Genomic DNA, 25,324 nt, shown 5'->3' with positions numbered 1-25,324 from the left:
TGAAGGAGTGAACCACCATCAAGAACATAATGCTCCGTTTCTGGTACAGAATCTAGGATTGCATCACTTGCATGATCACAGATTGCGTGCGCTAGTTGTGGTTTATCAGCTTTGCGGAAGACGTTTCCGGCTTCAAAGAGGGCAGGAGGGAAAGGACTGAGTTCGTAACGCATAACCTCCTCCAATGACAGCTGGCGGGATGGTGCCAGGAAAACAGCCTCTCCCTGAACGTCAGCAAAACAAAGGAGATGATTGTGGACTTCAGGAGGTCGGGGGTCAAGGACTACAGCCCCCTCAGCATCGACGGGGCACCGGTTGAGAGAGTCAACAGCTTTAAGTACCTCGGAGCCTACATATCCGAGGACTTGACATGGACCACACACATTGACAGTGTTGTGAAGAAGGCACGACAACGCCTCTACTTCCTCATGCGCCTAAGGAAGTTCCAAGTCAGTCAGAAGATCCTTAAGAACTTCTACTCATGTACAATAGAGAGCATCCTGACTGGCAACATCACCTCCTGGTTTGGGAATAGCACTGCACAAGACCGAAGCAGACTACAAAGAGTGACACGTTCAGCCGAACGCACAATTGGAGGGGGGCTCCCCACCCTCCAGAACATTTACAACAAGCGGTGCAGGGGCAAGGCTAAGAGAATCATTAAAGACTCCAGTCACCCGAACAACTGCCTCTTTGAACTGCTGCGGTCAGGCAAGCGATACCGGAGTCTCAAGGCGAGCACAGAAAGACTCAGAAGAAGCTTCTATCCCCAGGCCATCAGGCTGCTAAACGAACAATGAACACTACACAACAACAACCATCAAACGCACATAGCACACACATCCACACGCACACACTCACTTTAAACAAACACACTGTAGCACCCACTCCACACACTTTATAGCACACACTCACTTTAAACAAACACACTGTAGCACCCACTCCCCACACTTTATATTTATTGATGAAGGATTGCACTACAACTCGTACACCTTACTGTAAATTGTACCTAAATTGTACCTCATCCCATTTCTGCTTTGCACTATATAGTACTGTACATTAGTACACTGCATAGTATTGTATATTATATGGTAACTCAGTTACGTCTATTCTGCATCGAACATTGTACATATGTCTATACTGAACACTGACCTCATTTTCTACTTCTAAATTACATGCTATACTATGTTATTTGATACTATCTTGTCTAGCACAGTCTCTGGAGCGTAACAGTAAGAAGCATTTTGTATGAAAGTATTCTGTACTTCTGTATGACAACTATTAAAGAAACTTGAAAACTTGAGCTCTCCAGTTTGGGAGACAATAAGGAAACGTTGAAAAAGAAGTGCAGAATCAATGATTCGATCAGGAGCAACCTTGATAGACGATTTTTGTCCAAGGGTTATGGCTTTATCCTTTCTACTAAATGAAAATGTGAATGCCGTAATCATGTCATAATCATGCACGTTCACTCCATCCTCAGCGACAACACCTGTAACAACATTCCTTAAAGAAGAGTCTGGAGAGAAAGGTGAACATATAGCAAGTTTTGAAGTGGTCTTCTCCAGGTCAGCAGCATCCCTTTTCATCCTTGCCTCTGTTGAATCCTTGTGCTGTTCTGATGTTGTGTATGTCTGGTTTGAGAACTCCTGCATTGCGGTGTTATACTCTGATGTTATGCCCTTTGACATTGTCCAAAGGGATCTCTGATTGTCGGTCATTCCACTTCCATGTGTCATCCCTCCTGTAGTCTTCAATGACCTCATCAATGTTGTTTCGATTACAAGATCTGAGCTGAGGCCTGCCCATGATTGGCTGCTGCGACGGATAACATGAAAACCCTTTTCAAATTGTCTGAAGACATCTGGGTGGTTGATGTGAAGCTGACTCATCTCTTGGACATAAAAGTGTGCCGATTTCAAGTAATTGTAATGCCCAGCCGCAGCGAATATCGGCATGCATTCAGAAACAGCGCGTAGGTGCAAAAGCCAGGAACCTGTGCGATCTGCTGTTATCAGTGACCTAGCAACTTCTAACATGTGTTGGTAATTTAGCCACAACTGACTAGTTTTGGATCTAGCACACAGTTCCATCTTCCTTTTTCCCAGCTCTTCATTTATTGTAATGAGGGTCTCTGATGTGAATACTGTTTCCAATGGCATTTCACCCTTAACTATTGAGGTATACATTGCTTCAGACTGTTCAACCATTGCTGCAAATTCATGACTATCATCTACCATTTCTGATATTATCATGCGGTTAAGACATTTGTCAACCAGAAGATGGCCACGGAATGCTCTCTGAACTGATTTGCCTGTCATCATATGGGCTACTGAGTTCTCCCCATAGACTACCCCTAGAATGTCCTTAAGTCCTGTACCGTCCATCAGTGTACCAATTGCTCCTAGCAAATTCATAAATGTGTGAAATCCTCCTAGGAGCAGGACAAAGGACTTGAGGTGACTGCACTGTGGTGAATCTAGGATTATCTCTGCTGCTTTCCAATATAGGGGTTGGTCAAATGTAACTACTGGGGCAAGGTGGTGTTTGGATGCCAGACCACAAATGAACTCCAGTGTTGACAGAATGCATGTTTTGTCTCCGGAGTACATGTCTATCATTGGTAAGTATCTCACTGAAGACTGCCCTGGATGTTCATCTCCCTTATGAATAATGTGCATCATCCCCTGCCAACCAGGTGCAGGCTGTTTGAAATTGAACGATAACTCCCAAAGCAGATCAACCATCTTGTTACATTCTGCGAGTCTTGGAAGTTCTTTAAATGTGGTGTCTCTGCAAAAGTGTTTGGCAAAGTGATAATCTATTATCACAACTTTTGACCTCTGCACAAGATTCAGTTCATTAATTCTGAACCTCGGAATCCTTTGGTCTGTCTTCTGTCCTGGTGTCAAGGCAGCTATCATGCCCATCCCATGAAATGTCCCTTTCCCATCAATGATGCCGGAAGGTGTATTTTCCTAGATTTTTAGTATGTTCACAAGCATGTCTAGAGGTACCAGAATCAAGTGAAAAATCATAGTTATATATTTTTTTCTATTGAGATATATAGCCATTTTAAGCTTGGTCTGCCGCCATTTTGGACGCCATCTTGAAAATTAAGCCTTTCTGGAAGGTGTATTTTCCTAGATCTTTACTATGTTAGTGAACATGCCCAGAGGTACCAGAATCAGTTGAGAAATCCTTTGCACCATATTCTCAATTTGAGATATAGCCATTTTAATATCTCCACCGCCATCTGGGACGCCATCTTGTAAATGGCGGCTTTCGGGGGGGTCGATTTTAGTCGACTTTTAGTATGTTATTTAGCACGCCCAATACTATCGGAATCCATCGAAAAACCTTTTGTATCAATTTTATTTGGGTTAAGTGCTTTTTTTTCATAGATTGACTCGCCTACTCTGCTTTTTGGGCATTGTCTTTGCATATTTTAAAGTGTAACCACACGTCTGATGACTTCTTCGTCGACATGTCTGCTGCACATGTCCTTGTTGTTTTCAACACAGATAATCTCCACATGCTTGTTGTAGAGAGGTGGAGTCGAGGCGCCGCTTACTTTTGTTTCATTGGAATGGAGGCGCAAGATTTTGGAGACAAATTTTTATTTATTTTTTTACTTCGATTTTTTTTTATGTTCGAAGCTTGTGCCATCGAACGAAGCTTCGAAGTATTTAAGACAGCCCTACTTGGAACACTATGAAGCTAGAAATTATCTCTTTGACTGTGGTGTCCTACCTTCCCACCACATGAAGACAAAGAGGTTCAGAGGTTAATGTCAGTCAACTTGGTTTCTAAAGGTATCCATATTGTTGCATTTGTGTTCAGATAAGAAACGGGATCTGACTTTTTAGCATTTGTAACTGAAGAACCATACAAATACATTTTCACCAGTAAGTACTCCTCTACTGTCTTTAACTCATTTAGCGCCAACCACATAATAATACGTGTTTGCTCGCCAGCGGTTGAGCGCCAATCACGTAATATTATGTTTTTTGATTTTTTTTTTTTTTTTTGATTTTAATATTCTATACACTCTCACGGACCTCTGTGTTATCATTGGAACTCATTCTGAGACCTCGAGAGTGCAATGCTGGCCGAATCCTGCTAGGTGGCAGTATTGCCTACCCTTTGAAACCTTATTTCACACTGTGTGTTACATTTTATATGGTCCGGGCGGTGAGACGCTTCATTCGAGCAACTTGGAACGCGTCCAGCACACTTGATGCATATTTTGTGCCATTTCATGTCAGGGACCCGATGGACGTCAATACTGGAAATTGCGATCAGACAATTGGAATATTCATTTTGGAATAAATCCTAGCAAAGGACTATATGACGTCAATCCTACTTTGATCCTACAAGGATTTCACATCGATCGCAACGATCAGCGTATGTAGTATTCAAAACGTATGCCGTTGCTGACGATCAGAGCATCACAAAACGACCCCCCCCTTTGATGCCTTCATGATGAAACAGAATACCTATTATATACCTTTGATTTGGAAATAGTATCGTGTCCAGGCGAGCAATGCGAACGACTTTAGCAAAATGCACATATCGCTCCATAACTCAGCTTCCAGGAATTAGCACGGATCACTCTGAAACTATACAATATTCACCACGGGATAACACGCGAACGTATACATGAAAAAATTTACTTTTTTACATATTGGACTACAAATAGTGTCTGTCAAATGAGCCGGACCATTTTCTCCATAGCTATAATATAGAATATACAATAGATCCGCAAAGATTGTGAAAATAGGCAATGGAGTTAACTATGAATAATCACAATACTCTTAACTTACCATCTTTAGATAATAAAGTACTCAACCTCTATCTTCTTTAACTATGAATGAACACAACACTCTAACTTACTATCTTTAGATAATAAAGTACTCAACCTCTACTGTCTTTAACTATGAATGAACACAACACTCTAGCTGACTATCTTTAGATAATAGTACTCAACCTCTATCTTATTCCTATGAATGAACTTGAACAACACTTAGGGCTAGATCCACAAAGAATGGATTGCACGGTGCTAGTTGCACCCTTACAATTCATTATGAATTGAACATGGGGGACCCTGATGTAAACAAGATGAAAGTCTTTCTCTGGTCTGCATCCAGGGAACAAAATTAACGTTTTGGCTTACCAGCCAAGGTGGCTGGTAGATAAAAAAAAACGACCAGCCATGCAGATTTTTTATTTTAATATTTTTTTACTTAAATTTGTATTAACATTTATAGACAAACAACACTTAGACAATACTTACAATGACATCCATAACACAACAATGCACTAACATGGGCCCCTTGAATATGGCTGCGTTCAGCCTTCCAGACCCCCATAAGAGGGACCCACCGAGCCAAGCCCGCTACCTCCCATGTCACCAAGCACCCCACGCACAACGACCCCACAATATACAAGACCCCACTCTCCCGGGCCAAACCGCAGAAACGAAGCCCCCCCCCCCCCGACATCCCCCCCCCCCCCCCCCCTGAGTTAAGCCCGCAGAACTCCCCTATATCCCAGGCCGATGCACGCGGAGCCGGCCCCCAGCAACACGGGTCCCTTGAATTAATTGGGCCAGGCCCAGTAGACTCCCCCCCCCCCCCCCCCCCCACCGAGCCAAACCCGCTACCTTCCATGTCACCGAGAGCCCCACTCCACGGACACCGACCCCGCAACACACAAGACCTCACCGGGCAAAGCTCAGCCGCTCTGACCCCAATGAGAGAAACCCCTCCCTCCCGCCCACCTCCCCGAGAAACAGAGCACCCCCATATTCTGATCCACCATGCGTGGAGCCGAGCACCCCGCCCGACCCCCAGGTCCCCGGCCCACGAGAACCCCAAGCCCCACAGAAGGCCAAAGCCCCACGCCTCAATGGCCCCCCGACCCCCCAAGCCCGGTGTCCCCCCGGCCCGGCGGCGTGAATGCTTTACCCAACGCAGTTGTGCGATTTGCGAATCTGATTGGCCACTGACGTTTCTGGTCATGTGACATGTGCGCCAATCGTGTGACTGCAAGTTCTTTCGACGGTTAAGCTTAGGCACTCTTTCGAAGTTGGTTAAGGTTAGAGTTTGTCTTAGATCGTGACGGAAAGTTCTTTCGCCGGTTAAGCTTAGGCACTCTTTCGAAGTTGGTTAAGGTTAGAGTTTGTCTTAGAGCATGGCGATAGAACGGCAGGTGCTTTGCAGGCTGTTCGACGCGGAAATGGGCAAAGACACAGCTCGTCACGCTATTGGGCGCACATGTCACATGACCAGAAACGTCAGTGGCCAATCAGATTCGCAAATCGCACAACTGCATTGGGTAAAGCATACACGCGGCCCGGCGACCAGACCGCCCAGGCCACGGCGGCCGAGGGCCCCAGGAAACCCCACCCCACCCATACTGATCCCACAACACGCAAGACCCCCCTCTCCCGGGTCGAAATGCCGGAACGATGGCCCCTCCCGCCGACATTCCCCCCCACTGAACTCAGCCTGCCCACCTCTGTACCTCCCATGTCACCGATATCACTATATACATTTATGTTAACATGACTTCAAAAATAAAGCTGACAACACAATAAGAAATTTTTTTATGAAAATAAAATAAGCTATATGAATAAATAAGCCCCCGTTGGTGTTTTGGAGGGGAATCAGCTCTCCTATTGGAGAAGCCCCCCCCCCCCTAGTGACGGAGATACCCCCAATGGAGATTCTCCAAGCCTCTTCATGTCCAAATTTTTGTAATTCTTGTCCTTCACAAATGTCCATGTGCACATTTAAAGCAACTGCTATTCTAACATAACTCAGATTCTAACATAACTCAAAGAAAAAAAAAACATTTGGCGCTCCCATGGTGTTAGAGGATCTTAGTCGTATCCCTCTGTTCCCCGTTGGAAGGGTGAGGAGTAATGGCTCTCCTAGTGAGAGGGCTCCCCCTAGTGGCAAAATGCGCACTATATAAGTCCAACATTCGTTCTGTGGACGGCCTCAGAGCTCCCGGTCAATGTTCTGAATTTGTCTTTCTTATGCACATTTTTATTGTGTCACGTGTAATCCTGTAGTTCCTTCATACAAGTCCATCGTGTATTATTCCCCAATATGTTTCCTAATCAGCGTGTCCCTTTTTTAAAATAAATTTCAAAGGGCGGCTAAGTGGCGCAGTGGGCAAGGCGCTTGCCACTAGTGCAGAAAATGCTGGGTTCGAGCCCAGCTCTCGGCATTGCTACCAGCTTGGCTGGTCGTTCATACTAACACAATTGGCAGTGTTAGGGGTGGGAAAGCTGGTGGGTGGGTCCTGGTCGTTGTAAACAGCGACTCCTACAGTTCGGTTGGGGCGCCTGCTCAGCGAGGAAAGGATCTAAGGGGGGTAGTGTGATCCTTCCACACGTTACACCCTCTCAATGAGAGTCCGCGCTGCCAGGTGAAAAGAAGCGGTTGATTGGCTACACATGTGTCGGCGGAAGCATGTGATAGCCTCCACTCTCCCAGACCGACCGTAGGGGGTAGGTGCGCAGCGACCAGGAAGGGGATTGGGAATTGGCATAACGACTAACATTGGGATGGGAGAAAAACAGAGGAAAAAGGAGAGGGAAGAAAATAATAAAAAATTCAAAAAAAATTCTATAACGTGTGTATTGAAAATCATAGTGTTAATTATAAAAAATTCTGGTGTTATAGTTTTATACTACTTGGGGGAATTATCTTTCCTCTGTTGTATCTATTCTCATCCCCAAGTCCCCTGTGTGTATGTTTGTATTGGGTGCTCTTCCACGTTGATTTTGTCTTGCATCTTTCCTTGGATCACCGTGTCCCTTCATGCCCCTTTCTCGTGTCCCTTTGTCATTCTTCATAGTTGATCTGCTTTGAATCGGTTCAGGTCCCCTCTTTTCCTCCTCCCGTCCTCTCCTCGTCCTCATCTCTCGGTTCTGGTCCACCTGCGCGTCCTCTCCATCCTCTGCGTCAGCGTAGGCCTCTCTCCTTCCCCTCCCGGCACCTTCCATCTTCTACGCGCCGTGTCTCTTCGCCGCCTCCTGCACGTTGTTGGGACCTGGTTCCTTTCTTTTTCTGAGTTTTCTTTATTTCTACATAGCTCCGACGCTTCATTGCCACCTCCGTTGGATTTTTCAGTGTTACATTGTATGCTCCGCATTGCTCCTAATCCAATCTGTGTGGTGGCCTGATTAGCCTCTATGTTAGCTTGTAAGCTAGTTCGTATGTTAGCCTGTAGCTTCTCTGCATTGACATTCAGCGTCCCGCTAGCTTGTTCTACCTGTTGCATCATTGCCTCGTGTTGAGTCTTTTCCATCTGTGTATTTACTTCATCTGGGGTTGCTTTTCTTTCATTTGTCCTTGTGTTCATTCTTCCTTCTTTCTTTTGTCCTCGAATCTTCACTTTTTATTTCGTTTTGAATTGTTTTACTTCCTTTTTTTGATATTCATTCATGTGGCTGCTCACCAGAACGTTGCAAACCGGAAGTCCCCAGGCAGATTTTTTACCAGCCAAACATTTTAAATAGCTTTTTAGTATATCGCCATGTGTAATTATTATTACTATATACAGGGCTCTACGCTAACCCTTTTCCCAGGGAGCACATGTGCTCCTAAATTAAAAAAAAAATTAGGAGCACACAAAGAAATTTAGGAGCACAGTGAAAATTTCAAGTAACAGAGTTCATTAACAAACTATTTATTACATGCATATTATACTGTGCGTGTGCATACTAAGGGACAAACATCTGTGCAAATAGCACATACCACCAAAATCACACATTGGCCCATGCCTACTAGACGCAAAGGATATCGGTTGTCAAGCTGCTTTTGTATGTTGTAGTGTTGTCACGATACCAACATTTTGACTTTGATACAGATAGGAAAGGTAATGGAATATATTATTAGATGACAGAACATGGAAAATGTCTTTATACAATTATTTAATTCAATATTCTGTTACAGCTACTGAGCTATATACTATAGCTACTGTCCATCAATATCTTCCTTTTGAATGAAACAGGTTCAGTAGGGAGAGCGAGCGACACACACACACACACACACACACACACACACACACACACACACACAGACACAGACACACACACACAGATTCTCAACCCCCCTTCCCTCACTATGCCTTTGAGCGTTCCCAGTGATTAGCGTTAGCAGTAGTTAGCATTAGCAGGTTAGCTTAGTTGGAGTACTCAGTTAGCAGATAACATTACAGCAGTTAATGTTTTAGAAATAGAAATAGAATAACATAGGTCTGAACTTGAGTTGTAGAAAAACGTGTTACTCACGTTTTTCTGTAGTAGTCCAGAAGTAGTTTTCCCCAGAATGGCTGGAGGCTTAAAAAACACCCGAGATCCATATCCTGAAGTCTTATGTAGATCATAAAGATCCGTTCAGAAATGAGTGATTAGGAGTGATTTTGGTAAACTGTGTACAAAAGAAAAGCTCAGTTTTCTCATAGACTTCAACTAATTCTGCGGTTTTTCTCTTCCTGTTTTCGCTCGTGACTTTTCACCTAGATCCCTGATTCGTACATCCCCAGGTGGGGTATCATTGGAAAGCCACACTCATCGGCTACAACCCTGTCCAATCATTTTTGAGATCGCCAAATGATTGACGGAACTAGAGCCCCAAGAGTCGGGAGTAGTATTTGCGCAATACCGTGTACTTCGTGCAAGCCTCAAATATCGGCATGTAACTCGAGAACCGCTGAACGGATTTTGTCACCTGAAAGGGCTATCGACAGGCAACTAATGGGGCTTTACTTCGATATATATATTGTATTAAAAAATATGCACAACCGAGCCACTAGAGGTTGCCAAAGTGCAGGTGGGCAAATCGTCCTCAAGAGGGCCCACATGTGGGCCCCCACCTGATAAGAAGTGGGTTTAGCATTGGCCTATATTTTATGATTACAGAATGCCAAGGAGAGAAAGAAATCGGAAGAATATTAAAAAGCAGCTGAAAAATGCTCTTTAAAAAATGTTGTCTAAAAGCAACAATAGTAATGGAGGAGATAAGGATACAGTTATGTATTTGTAAGTCCTCACTACTAGATACATGTACAAGCTTGTCTCACAGAGCCATAGTTTAGATTATGACTGAGAATCTGGTGCTAACATGGTCAATAATGCTTATTTTGGACAGACAATTGTGTCTTAAACATTTAAATTTACCAACCATAGACCCTTTTTATTCCAATCAAGGCAAGAGGGCTAGTGGTGGTAGTGCTATATGACATATTATTTTATAATACAATTATAACATTGTAGGCTACAGTACGAATATTATATACAGTACAATTATATTACTATTATAAAACAAATATTATTTGCTCCACCTTAGATAAAGACAGTACAGACAATGAAGATGGAGATAGTCAAGAGGGAAATAATGATATCAGGAAGAGAGATGGTGAAGAAGTGGAGGAAATGCAGATGATTCTATGGAGAGAAATTATGAAGAAGTGGAGGAAAGAGAAATGCAGATTATTCTATGGAGAGAAATTATGAAGAAGTTGAGGAAAGAGAATGCAGATGATGCTATGGAGAGAAATGATGATGAAGACGGTCATGGAGATGCTAAAGAAAGCAAGGATGAAAATGATGATAGGGAGAGAAATTATTCAAACGACATAACAACAAATAACTTGATTGCTCTCCTGTTGCCATTCAAATATCCCACTGATCCAGCCAGTATCCAGGTACAATATATGAACTTTAATGGAGAGAATGGGGAAGATAGAGAGGGGGGAGGGAGAGATACAGTAGAAGAGAGAATGAGAGGAGAGGACATGAGGAGAGGACAAGAGGAGAGAATGGGAGTACAGGAGGAGAGAAGGGGAGTATAGGAGGACAGAAGGAGAGGACAGGAGGGGAGAAGGAGAGTTAGGAGAGAGAAAGGAAGAAGCTCAATGGCACTCAAATTAACTTTAACTGTTAAACTGTTTTATATCCTGTAAAATATATGTTGTAAATAGCTTTTAAAGAATAGGTTCACTATTTCTCAACCCAGACTATATTAAAATGCTGTTTCCCAAATATTTATATTCCTCACTGATATCTTTAGCATTGAGAAATGTACCACTGCAGCAATGGTTTAGGCCTTCAAACACCATGATAATCTACTTTTCAAACACCATGATAAATCTAAGTTTCAAACACTGATAAATCCACTTTTCAAACACCATGATAAATCTACTTTTCAAACACCATGACAATGAGGTGAAATAAACATTTGAAAGGTGTATTGTTCCCTGTGTGTTTTTATCATAGAGGTGTGGTTATACTATTAATCTGGATTGTCTATGTTATTCTAATGTTAATCTTAATCAAGGATGAAGACTATTTCACCATACATGACGCATCATATCTTTTTGCTCACTGATCGGGTCCCATGTTGTGCAGTAGGTGCCCTTTTTTTCTTTTCGCCCTTGCCCTTCAAACAGCCTGAGTCCGCCACTGCTAGCGAGGATGCAAAGCATGTTAGGTTGCTTTCACATATAGTTTTGGTGGACTCTGTGCGATTCAGGGGGTGAAGTTGCAACATTGTTGCATTCTTAATTTGGTTCGGTTTGCTTTCACACTGCAATTTGTCAAGTGCACCAAACTTTCTGATCAATGTCAGACGGTCGAAAAGGGCACTCGTCTATTGGACACAATAGAGAGCGGAAATCCCTCCCCTTCAGGAGTGAAATCCGTGAAACACAAACTTGCAGCAACATCACATAATAAAGTTGTGGGATTTCTGCTCTCCTGCAGAGAAGAGATGGAAGAGGCCCAAGTCAGATGATTGGAGAAAAAAAACGAAAACACTTTTCCTTTGCCCTTTCTTCCTGTGTCCGTCTGTGACTTCACTGGGTCCTAGTTAACAAAAGCCTTCACTCGCGTCTCTCACACACACACGCGCGCACACAGCACACTCCGCTGACAGCAGGGACGCTCTCTCTCTGTTTCTCTCAGTGAAGTAGAGCAGGCGGGACAGCACCGCAGTGTTTGTTTTGTTTCCTTCTCCCCAAGATGCACAGTTTATCGGGTCACTTCCTATATTTGGTGTTGCGTTTGGTCGGATGAGCATTCACACTACAAAAGTACGCACCAGGGTTCACTTGGAAGCGAACCGAGACCTACGTTTTCAGGCGGACCAGAGGTCGCTTTTTTGGTCCGCACCAGAGTTTGTCAGAGCATTCACACCACTCCAAACCAAGCGGACTATCCGAGGAAACAAACTCTGGTCCGGACCAAACAGCTCTGGTGTAAATGCGACCTTAGACAATTGGAACCGCTGCTCGCAGAGTTTTCATTGCACATAGAAGCAGACTCGAGATGAGTTGTTACAGAGCTGGTCCACGCTGCTCCGTCTCTATTATGAAATGACAATTGCGCAGTTGACACGCACACTACGCAAGACGATTACTCGCACACTGTGCTCCTAAATGATTTTTCCGGTTCGCACAAATCTATTTTTAGGGGCAAATGCGAGTGAAATGCTCGCACTGTATAGCCCTGATAGAATACTCTAATATGCTCATATGGCTCCCAATTTTTTTTACACGCCAGAGTGGCTGAGTAGCCTCTGTAATTTACCAGCCAAAGAGGAAATCTACACGCCATTGGCGTTTGGCGGGTGCTTATTTTGTTCCCTGTCTGCATCCCCTTAACAATTGTGTGTATTGAGCCGTACTGTATTGTACCCATTCTGCAATCTGTTAATAACATTTTCATTCAATCAATCACTGCGCAGATTGATTGATTGAATGAAAATTGTATTAACAGATTGCAGAATGGGTACAATACAGTACGGCTCAATACACACAATTGTTAACACATTCGGGGCCATTGGGATGCGTCTAATATCACTCAAGAGGACCAGCAAATGTAAACAGACTTGGGGCTGTTTGTAGAGCTAAATCTATACTTTATAGTATTGCTATCTGTCCATTCTCATTGTCAATCGAGACCATAAACCGTCCCCTCAAAATGGCTTAAAGAAAAAAAAATCATCAATACGTTCTCATTTTATAGCGCCGTGAATATAAGCGTTATAAGGGATTCCGGCTAGGATATTTCCTGGAAGGCGAGATAAAGGGCTAATAGCTACTAACATTATATCCAATGGCATTTCCGTTATACAGATGCTACAGTTAAAACTCAAACTGCATATGATCGGCACGATCCTCAAGCATGTATGCATGAAAGGGGGGGGGCGGGGGACGTCGTTTCTTATTATTGATTACCAATAACCGTGTTCGTCTAAGTAGCCACATAGGCCGATCATATCGTATCGTATCATAACAAGGCTCGATCGGGCTGTAATTTACGTGAAAAAGATCTTACCATGAGCCGGTTGGATCCCCCCGAGCATTTCCCCGTTATCGATCGCCATCTGGTAGATCGATATGTCCATTGGCTGATGATATCCCCTTATTGCATAGTGAAATCTGCGATCCAAAACGTAATCCAAGCTACATGCTGCACATCCAGCATCCAGCTAACTGAAAACTCCATTGAAAGTAAAAAAAAAATAATGCTCCGTTCAGCCACAGGGCACACTGCATTATCGCGACAGCGCCCCTAAGAGGATCTGGCCGGTATTGCACTTTGGCGAATTCAAAGAGTAGGGTACATCTGCAGTGCAGCTCGGCGACCTTGAATAGGTTATTAAATGGAATAAAAGCCAAAACAACTTGCCACGGATATATCCGTGCTTCTGTCCACAACGGGTGGAATCGAAACACGTATATATCCGTTGTTCGTCCCCATTGTGTTAAGGGCATGCAGACCAGAGAAAGACTTTCATCTTGTTTACATCAGGGTCCCCCGTTTTCAATTCATAATGAATTGTAAGTAAGGGTGCAACTTGCACCGTGCAATCCATTCTTTGTGGATCTAGCCCTTAGTGTCTCTAGATAATAAAGTTAAAACAGAGTTATGTGCTCCTTCATCTGAGGTACTCTGTTATTGTAAAGGTAATTGTTCCTTTCCAAAACAACGTAGTGGAGTTTTAAGCAACAGCTTTTCCCATTTTCATTCATGACTTCTCTTTTATTTTCCAGCTACTGCGGCATTCATGATCCAGCGTGTGTGGTGTACTGCAACACCAGCAAGAAGTGGTTTTGCAACGGACGTGGAAATACATCCGGCAGGTAGGTTTCAAAGACCAGCCAAAGCTTCTATTTCTGGCTCTCCTTGCGGGGGTGTACTTTGTTAGCTGAGCCGGGACTGAGTCACCTCAGACGGACTCAGCGGGGGATGGCAGGAGCCTAACGCCGGGATCAGACTACACCAGTCCATATCAGTCTTTCACGATGGTCACCATGTCAGGTTATCATAGCGTCATATAATGGTGTTGTGTCTTGGCCGGGAGACGGGGCACACTATGCATTCTTTGATTATGCCGTGCTACAGGGGCTAAAGACGCCCGTTCATCAGTCCTCATGTTCATAATCAGGTTCATCAGTCCCCATGTTCATAATCCGCTTCATCAGTCCCCATGTTCATAATCAGCTTCATCAGTCCCCGTGTTCATAATCAGGTTCATCAGTCCCCGTGTTCATAATCAGGCGCGATGCTGGAAATACGTCGGCCACGACAAAATCGTGTCTGAATCTGTGTCGTCTGATCATGAAGGTTAGAGCTGAGTCTGTCGTCTGATCCCAGCATGAAGGTTAGAGCTGAATCTGTGTCGTCCGATCATGAAGGTTAGAGCTGAATCTGTGTCGTCTGATCATGAAGGTTAGAGCTGAATCTGTGTCGTCTGATCATGAAGGTTAGAGCTGAATCTGTGTCGTCTGATCATGAAGGTTAGACCTGAGTCTGTGTCGTCTGATCATGAAGGTTAGAGCTGAGTCTGTGTTGTCTGATCATGAAGGTTAGAGCTGAATCTGTGTCGTCTGATCATGAAGGTTAGAGCTGAATCTGTGTCGTCTGATCATGAAGGTTAGAGCTGAGTCTGTGTTGTCTGATCCCGGCATGAAGGTTAGAGCTGAATCTGTGTCGTCTGATCATGAAGGTTAGAGCTGAATCTGTGTCGTCTGATCATGAAGGTTAGAGCGGAATCTGTCGTCTGATCATGAAGGTTAGACCTGAGTCTGTGTCATCTGATCATGAAGGTTAGACCTGAGTCTGTGTCATCTGATCATGAAGGTTAGAGCGGAATCTGTCGTCTGATCATGAAGGTTAGACCTGAGTCTGTGTCATCTGATCATGAAGGTTAGACCTGAGTCTGTGTCGTCTGATCCCAGCATGAAGGTTAGAGCTGAATCTGTGTCGTCTGATCATGAAGGTTAGAGCTGAGTTTGTGTCGTCTGATCATGAAGGTTAGAGCTGAGTTTGTGTCGTCTGATCATGAAGGTTAGAGCTGAGTCTGTGTCGTCTGATCATGAAGGTTAGAGCACTGGTTCTCAGCTGGTGTCTCCTGATGTCTGTTTAGGTTTCCTTGGATTTTACTGAAATTGCTGGTAAAAAACACGATGAAGAGGCTTTTCTAGCTAAATGAACTGTGCTTCTCATACACATACATTTGAAGCAAGCTTCTCATACACATTCTTAAAAAAGTCATCAAGGATAAACACAAATAAGATAAAAGCTCATTTCCATAATTTCTACATCAACTCATACTTGTGAGCTCATGCATCCTCATACGTGTGCTGTGCATGGAAACCTGTTATTCCCTACAGTGCTCGCTGGCGCCACTTTTAACTAGTGGTCAGAAATGATATAGTGTAAGATCCTGAATTGAAATTTCTACTCGAGAGCATTAACACATTGGACGCCAACAACGTCATAATTCGTTATTGCCCGCCATGCATTGAACGCCAACAACGTGTTGGGATCAATATTTAATTTTTTCGCCATGGCATTCATAATTCATCCAGCCTCCCTGCGGGACTGCAGCTGCACCCTGTCTGATATTGCAACGCCTCAATACCGCCGCCTGGTGGATGATCGGGCGAGTAACACTCCACGCCAAACCGGAAGTGGCGCTGGTGCATCGAGGAAATCCCTCCGGCAGTAATATCTTGTTACGTGGGTCCAGACAAACACTCGAGTGCATCGGATCGCTTCCGAAACGCAATAATCTATATGATTTCGGCGTTTATTGCGTCATACAAACGGGAAATGGATCTAGCAGATAGACGTCAAATAATTGGAATATTTTTCCTCCAGTCTCATCGGCGAACGTTAAGAGGAATATAACGTTATTTTCAGCCCGATTGTTTATTCATTTCACGGCAATCCATCTGAACAATGTATCAACCCATACTAAATAAAGCCGTTACTGACGATCAAGGAATTATAAACTACCCCCCCCCCCCTTTCCTTCACGCATGATGAAGCATAATGTATACCGATCATATACATTTGAATTTTTTTAATATAGCGTGTATAGGAAAGAAACGCCAATCGATAATCTATCATATGCTTCAGGGCCTATAACTTGTGTTTTTGGAATTACAGCAGAAAACCTTAAAAACATATTTATATTCTCGACGGTATTAACACAACACTGTATGAATGAAAAAATATAACGTTCCCACATCCGGAACGATAGATACCCGATGTTGAATGGGCCATAGTAATGTCAATAGAGCTATAATATTTAAAAAGTTATAGCCATGCAAAGAAGGTAAACATCTCCATAGGGTTACAGCACTGGCAGACTGGGCATAAGGATGGGTACAATGCACGGCGCCCAATGTGTTAACACATGACATATTACTTATCCCAGTATCTCAAAAACCAAAACACCGGTGTAAGTGCTTTTTGGACAGAATGAAACGACGCCCAGTTTTTGACGGTCAGAGCGGCTTCTTAAGAATGGGTGGAGTATACCTTAAGTATAGTGCAAGTATGTAAAATGCACTTATAGATGGAATTAGAATAGAAATACTTTATTCATCCCGAGGGAAGTTTGGCTCCCTTGGCTGATCTTAAGTACAGTACTTGGATAATTGTTGTTATCTACTCTGCCAAAGGTACAATTTCAGCATGTGATGAAGGCAGCACACAATACGAGTTTAATGACTGACTTCCTATGCTAACGTACATAGTCCTTAACCCTTTCACTACCACACTACAGAAAGTTAACCTTTCACTACCACACTACAGATTGTTAACATACGGTTATTCTATAACCACAGTTATATGAGTATAGCGAGCGCTCTGCTCTCTTGGAACTATCCCTTTATCCAATCTAATAATGAATACTTTCTCTCCACATGCACACACCCATCCGCCTGGCCACACCCACATCCGCTCCTCTACATAAGCGGGGTCGTGGCCACACCAACACACCTCACTGAGGACCACCGAAGGCGAAGACCACGGGGTCCTCAGTGAGTCAGAGCAGAGTGCTCGCTATACTCCTATAACTATGGTTATAGAATAACCGTATGTTATATTATCGTATAGCTTACGCTCTGCTCTCTTGGAACACAGGAGCTGAGCAGAGCGGAAGCTCGACAGATGTACCTGCTGAGGCCCCCCACAACCATCAGAACCGCGGAGGACCCGAGCCCCCGGACCCCCCTAGAGGGGGACGGGAGGGAATCGGATCCGACTGCGAAGAGGGTTTAGCACCTCAAACGCACAGGGTGAGCAGATCGTGGGACTTACCTTCACACAGAAGGACCCGCGACCACTCAGGCGCGCATCCCACATGCCACCAGGGAACGGACGGGAAGCAAAACACCCCCGTCACAGCCCCCAACATCACGGGGTCAAAGGTCAAGAAACCAACCCCGTGGCAAGGCTGTAGCAGCGGAGCGCGGAGGAGGACCCAGCCCCAGGAACAGCCTGAGGGCCAGAACCCCCCGAAAAAAGGGGGCCCGGTGAGGCCAACGATGCCGTAGCATCGAGACCCCACCAGACGGTCACTGGTGACAGCACCCCCCACATCGCCAGCGTATCGGACAGGGCCCAATCCAAGAGCAGGCCCTTCCCCCCTACGGCACGCCGCCCTGAAGCACTCCACAGAGGCTACACCCCCACAATACTGTGGGGCCAGTCAGCGCACCGGGGAGACAACCCCCAAAGAGGTTGATCCCTCAATCCAGGCAACAGGCCCCAAGAGCATAACTCGACCTGTGCCCGGAGCACTGCGGACTAGAGAGGCGCCTAAGGGGTCTACTGTGAAACAGCACCCCGGCGGAAGGGCCGTTCGGTATGCTGTGCACCATGTCGCAACCTCCACAAACCCGACCCCTCAGAGAGGTCGAGGTCCAAGAGAAGGCTGACACGATTGGCAGACGTCATGAAAGGTGCGGGGGCACACTCGCGGGCAGACGGGGTCAAGCCGGCCTCAACCCGAGAGTCGACTCTGCTACCAACACACCGGGGAATCAACCACCCCCCTATGTTTAGTTTAACAGGAGGCGGTTGTTCCCTTAACCCACTAAGAATAAACTCAGAAACATAACTGCGCATATACACCGGCTATACAGGCAGTACAAGTGTTTCAGTTTTCAAAGGGGTTAACCCAGGCCAACAGGTCGACGAGAACGAGTTCGGACCTGGGCCCGGCGGACTGGGACGTACACAGGGATGCCAGAGGGGTTCAATAGAAAACCTCCTCGACAGCCCTGCCCAGCAGGGGAAGGGAGGGGCGAAAACGAATGGAGAAGGCCCAGTACCCTTAGCACAGCGCAAGGTACAACACAATATGGACCAAGCACACACTGTGAAGGACAACTCGTAGTGACATATCTATGACACACACATCCATAACATCAATCCCTGCGACGCCCGGGCCGACCCGGCATTTCCCCCCCGGAAAAGCACAAAGTACTTCAGGGTACCAGAACAGCAGATCTGTCCCCCGGCGGACGGGGGACGGGTTAACTGACCTGGTCCGGCGCGACCAGAACCAGTCCTGTGTCCTAGTCACGGCGCCATCCCCAGTCCTAAGAGGGGGGTAGGTACGCGTGTCGATCCAAAACATCACAGAGCGCCACCAAGACGGTCGGAACGTGAATGCACCGTACCCGGTGGCCCACCCCATGGGCGTGAGACCCCTCCGCCAATGATTTGATCTACTCCGTCATCTCCCCCCGGAGATGAACGTGAGTTGTCGAGACTAACCTAGTACACTGGCGCTCGGAAGAGATAAAATCTCCTTCCCAGTCGCTTGTATAAAAAACCGCTGTTTCTATGAATGAGCAACCAAGGCGCGCTAGCCCATGACGTGGTTCCACACCGAAAGCACCCAGGGCCAGCGCTATGTACACGTCGAGACCCAAAAAACACATCAATGGTAATTCTAATAAGAAACCAGACAACGTTCCCTCTATGCCGTCTGGGACGAGCGGCAGGAAGCCGGCCAAAAAGACACAGATATGGGTCCCATATGACGCGTCCGAGGGAAAAAACCATGTCAACACCGCTCTGTATATAAGAGGGAAGACGGGGAACCCCCAGAGAGACCTTCCACTTGAGTAACAATTGAAAAGATATATGTAAACATTGAGCCACGTGACTAAAAGCTCAACACATATTCAAATAGAGAGCAGAGCAGAAAACGAACAGTTTCCAACGCACCGCATCACCCAATCTTGACAATGACAGTGGTCCACAATATGGAGCCTGAAATAGTGCACTGCAACCTTGCCCAAGCCCGACGGGGCCCTACCCGACCCGACGGGTTCGGGCTGGGTAGGGCTTTGTTTTTAAATAAATAATTCGGGCTCGGCCGGGCCGGGCAGTGCCCTCTTTAAATTTTTTTTTTTTTTTATTGCGTTTTTTTTTTTTTTTTTTTTGCGCTCGCTATACTCATATAACTAGGGTTATAGGTTAACCTTAAGTTTCTGTTTCATTTTCGCGTAACGTAGTGCTGTCATCAGAGCGTGAAAGCCTCGTGTCTGAGGAGTCATGATGTATAGGTTAACAGATAAAAAATAAGGGAAAGTTGCATTTTTGGAAACATTTGGATGTCTCCCTCCGCAGCCTGCAGGGATAACTCGAGGGGAGCGCGCGGCTCAGGTGGATGATAACTCGAGGGGAGCGCGCGGCTCAGGTGGATGATAACTCGAGGGGAGCGCGCGGCTCAGGTGGATGATAACTCGAGGGGAGCGCGCGGCTCAAGTGGATGATAACTCGAGGGGAGCGCGCGGCTCAGGTGGATGATAACTCGAGGGGAGCGCGCGGCTCAGGTGGATGATAACTCGAGGGGAGCGCGCGGCTCAGGTGGATGATAACTCGAGGGGAGCGCGCGGCTCAGGTGGATGATGAACAAATTAACCAGACCGAAGCGGCATAGGTTGAAGTTGGAATATAGCCAGTTGGCGAATGTTTTAATTTGTTCTTGGATGTTAACGTTGTTAACGTTGTTCAACGCCTTGCTGACATCAACACAGCGAAGTGGTGAGTTTGATTATTATTATTTGCTGGTGTCTGGGGTGACGTCGCTGCTGCCCTGTTCTGTTGCGCTTTCATTATATAAATGTTGCTCTGCTCGAAATCTGATTTATGTTTTCTGTTTGTTTGTACAGTGACTGAGTAGGCTATTGTGTCGTGTGTGTGTGTGTGTGTGTGTGTGTCAAAGAAGATTCCATATAGCCTTCAAATTACGAGTTTTACGAGGCTGACTCGCGCTGGGAAATAGAATTTGCGAAAAAAGGCTATACTGGTTGTTAGTTTTCAGCATGATAATGTGTTATTTAGTTAGACCTATTGGACATTTTCGTTTTTGTTTATTTATTAAGTTAATATATAAACAGTGTTTAGAATATTTAAAACAAAAAAATAAAATAATTTTTGGCTATATGTTATAATATATATATTAATGTTTCTTTTGTTTTCACTATCTGTTATTTAGGTAGACCTATTGAACATTTTCGTTTTTGTTTATTTATTAAGTTCATATAAAACCGTGTTTCGAATATTTAAAAAAAAAAAAAAAAAATAATAATAATAAATAATAAAAAAAAAATCTGGTTTTCACGCGGGCTAGGGCCTAAAATATTATTTACAGTCGGGCTTATTTTCGGGCAGGGCCTGAAGTTCACGGGCTCGGGCTGGGTACGGGCTTCATTTCAAGGCCCTTGCAGACCACTAGCCTGAAAGAACTCACGGAAGTCTCCTGACCAATAGAAACGCGCCCAGTGACGTATTCTATGGCCGGGGAAATCCTGTGACCCACCTGTCCAAATATGGCGTGGGACCAGGGAACTCCCCCCCCCGACCCCCCCCCCCCCCCCCCCTTCCCCCTCCCTGTGACGTGCTGACCCCACAGCGTGACAGGAAGACCGAAGAACAGGAGGTCCAACCCCCTGGCCAATCAGTCAAAGGGGGGAGGGGTTTATCAGTTCACCCCCTATGACCCCACACCCCGGATACGATGAAAACAACAAGCAGCGCATGATACCAGTTGTCTAGCATGCTACATGAAAAAGCGTATATCCTCTAGGATAAGTTTAACAGTTGCACGCCAGCCACAGAAGATAAACTTGTTTGTGTAAAAAAAAAATGTATACAAGGCTTTAGGCTCATGTGCGAACTCGCCACCCACATTTTTATACTTTACCAAGTAAAGAAAAAAAACAACAGACGTTAAAGAGAGGGTCCAAAGACCTCGGTACAAGCAACATATGTGATTACTTCTGTAGGCTAACACTTAACCTAGTTGTGGACTCGATGCCATGTTTCCCAAACGTAACAGAATACACACAACCCCCTCAGATAAAAAAAGGTAAAGTTCACTCTTACTACTGCAAGAAGAACACCGTCTTTTCATGATGAGAGAAGACAAGCCACAGGCCTTGCTAAGCACACATATATAGCGACCAGAAATTTTTTTCCAAAGAAAACTGCCCTACTCCCTAAGCAAACACACAACCCCACAGCTAGGTGAGGGTTATACATCGTATCCCCAATATATAGTGAATAAACACATGTTTTGTAACAAAAAACAGTCTCTCACCAGGAGGGACTTTTTATTTAATAACAAAAATCATATGTTGGGGGGGGCAGGGGTAAACAGGGGAGTCACTAGCGGCGCCTGCCGCATGCAGAGCGCTGTTTTCCCCCACGGGGAGCCGGCCAGAGGGACGGTGCTGGGGAGCCTGGTCACATCGATCCCTACCGTTCCCTCTGGGCGTGGGGCGACTGGCTGCAGCGGTTGAGGCACTCCCTCCACTCCTGGCCTTCTTCGCTGAAGGCCCAGCAGCGGCGGCGGTGGTGGCGGAGGCAACGGTCGCGGTCCTCTGCCGGCGTTGCTTCTTCCGGACATCACCGGTGGCATCGGGTCGGGGGAAATGGGGTTGGAGCATAGAGCGCTCCTCCTCCATCTCCCTGCAGGCTGCCGTCATCTGCTGCATGGCTGACCCGAATAATCCAGCATCGGAGAGGGGGGCCGTGAGCAGCGGAATCCTCCTCTGTTCCGGCACCCGCACCTGCTCCAGCCAAAGGTGGCGCTGGATGAGAGTGGCCAGGGCGTGCTCCTTCCCGGCAGCTATCGCCTGCAGCTGGGAAAGGTGCAGGATGGCTCCAGCCGCCTGGGCGTGAAGGTATCGTTGATGGTCATCCAATACCGACCCGCCCGCCATCAGCCCCGACATGTAGCGCGCCAGCTGCGCGATGTTGGAGGTCGCAGCCAGGCTCTGAGTCGAGGCGATGTACACCTGGTCACTCCACGTTGCCAACTGCCTAGCCGATTTCCCCTGGGGAGCCGGCTTTCTTAACGGCTCCCACACCATTTCGGGGCAAAGTATGGATGCCATCGGGCTATCAAGCCGAGGCGCGTGTATGCTTTTACCAACGCGTTCGTGTTTCCGGGTTCCCGTTTTGCGCTCTGATTGGCCACTGACCTACGCGCGTACGCCCCCCTCGCTATGAGCGGCTGTGTCTGTGCGCTATTGTTTATTATTATCCGCCACAGTGTGGGTTCCCTGGTCGGTGATGATGAGCTCAAATAGGTTATTATAATAAACACTGAATGGAGCAATATAGCCTTGTTGTTAGTTAGACAGCAGGCTATACGGCATAGGTGTCAAACTCACGGCCCGCGGGCCAAATCCGGCCCGCCACGTCATTTGATGTGGCCCCCCAAGAGCTCAGTTATATAAAAAAATAAATAAAAATAAAAATTACATTAATATTGGGTTAAAAAATAGCAGTGTTAAAATAATTGTGGGTTAATGCGTTAATAAAGCTTTAACTTTGACAGCCTTAGTTATTACACATTCTTACACATACATGTATGTTGAACATCTGAGGTAACAAAGGAAAAAAGCCAAAAGCACTTACTCCTCAGACATTCTTTGACAATTTTACAGCCCAAAATACAAAAAAGATCCATGCGGAATAGGTAACAAAGGGAATAAGAAGCTGTAGGGACGCAAACAAGTCCCACCCAAAACTTGACCAATATAGTTGTGAACTGAGACAACCCTTATTTCGTTATTTTTGAGTACAGTTACAGTTGTGTGTTCATGCAGACACATAATAGCAATTTCATTACGAATTGAAAATGGGGGACCCTGATGTAAACAAGTCGAAAGTCTTTCTCTGGTCTGCATCCCCTTAACAATTGTGTGTATTGAGCTGTACTGTACTGTACCCATTCTGCAATCTGTTAATTAAAGTTAATTAAACTATCTTCCATTAGTTGGATGTATGGCCTCTGCAAGGTTGTGTGCAGCCATTTGTTTTTGTAACATCTGCTACATCTGTCCCATGTGTGCTTTGCAGCTCACAGTTGTTAGTTCTGCCCCTCTTGACTGTGACAAAAAGGTTTTGAACAAACTTAATGTCATAGCTTGTATTTGATGATATTCTTCTTTGTTATTTACTTGAATGGTTTGATCATTGATTGGTGGAGTAATATGGGGTTCTGATAAACTAAAATTATTTGTTAAAATAACATAAGCTAACATATATTTTTACATTTATGCAAATGAATATGCAATATGTATAACTTGAATAAGTAATAAATACAGAAACACCATGTTTAACAATATGTAAATGTGTAGCTACATTTATTTTACATTACATTAACATTTATACGGTCTTTGGCCCTTTGAGGGCAACCATAATGCTGATGTGGCCCTCTGTGAAAATGAGTTTGACACCCCTGCTATACGGTCTTCTTCAGTTGAGTTACACTTTGAAACATTTATAGCGAGTCTTGCTCTAGCGATGCATCATCACAACAACACGGGCGGCTCTACAACAACAATGGCTTATTTATCTATAAAGAAGACAATCCCATCGCTGACAACAAGTACTATAGTCACACACAGACAGGCCTGCCGTGTTTTATGAATGAAGTAGATTTTAATTTAATCGCCTTTGGGGCGTGAGATATGAAGACAGATTTAACTGGGTATAGGAAGGAAGTACCATACGAGCCGCAAATTGAACATGCAGTGAGTCTGCGACAACAACCCAATAATAAACACTTGAAACAGCTATTACCAGACAAACACAACAGCAGTGGTGCCTGCTTCAAATGTCACGTATTATAGGCTATAAGCCTGTGTAGATCTATTCGGAATAATAAACATATACACCCTCTAGCAAAACATGACACGATGTGATCCTATCTCCGATAGAGCGGCTGGTCGCAGAGACGCGAGTTGAACGAACACATCGGGAGGAGAATGAATGAATGAATGAAAACTTTATTTAACAGATTGCAGAATGGGTACAATACAGTACGGCTCAATACACACAATTGTTAAGGGGATGCAGACCAGAGAAAGACTTTTGTCTTGTTTACATCAGGGTCCCCCATTTTCAATTCAGTGAATTGTGACCAGGAGAATAGACCAGACGCGCATCATCCTATAATTTTTTTTTTATTGGTCTTTTTCCCCCTCCATTTTCCTCCGATTTTCTCCCATCCCAATGTTAGTCGTATGCCAATTCCCAGTCCCTTCCTGGTCGCTGCGCACTTACCCCCCACAGTCAGATCATCTGGGAGAGTGGAGGCTACCACGTGCTTCCTCCGACACACGTCCAGCCAATCACCGCTTCTTTTCACCTGGCAGCGCGGATTCTCATTGAGAGGGCGTAGCGTGTGGGAGGACCACACTATCCCCCTCAAGTCCAATCCGCGCTTAGCAGGCGCCCCGACCGAACTGTAGGAGTCGCTGTTTACAACGACCCGGACCCACCCCGCCAGCTTCTCCCACCCTCTAATACAGCCAATTGTATTAGTGCAGACGGCCAGCCAAGCTGGTGACAACCCCGGAGCTGTGAGCTGGATTCGAACAGGCGAATCCAGCTCACAGCTCCGGGGCTGGTGACGAACGCAATCTCCGCTCGGCCACCTAACCGCCCCCGCATCATCCTATAATAACCTCA

General features: G+C 45.4%; 1 protein-coding gene across 1 annotated transcript in view; it reads left to right on the top strand.

The window, feature by feature from the left end:
• Positions 1-25,324, top strand: part of LOC311226728 (regulator of nonsense transcripts 1) — a gene marked incomplete at its 3' end in the record, with an annotated part of 278,920 nt that overhangs the window by 46,553 nt on the left and 207,043 nt on the right. The window contains exon 3 of the mRNA XM_084312138.1: positions 14,077-14,166. Coding sequence (XP_084168264.1) covers positions 14,077-14,166 — 90 coding nt within the window. The remainder of the gene's footprint in view (positions 1-14,076; positions 14,167-25,324) is intronic.

This window comes from Notolepis coatsorum, assembly GCF_963971535.1.
Source record: "Notolepis coatsorum genome assembly, chromosome: 4".
Taxonomy (NCBI): Eukaryota; Metazoa; Chordata; class Actinopteri; order Aulopiformes; family Paralepididae; genus Notolepis; species Notolepis coatsorum.
The sequence above is the reverse complement of the archived record's forward strand: the minus strand, read 5'-3'. Positions and strand labels throughout refer to the sequence as shown.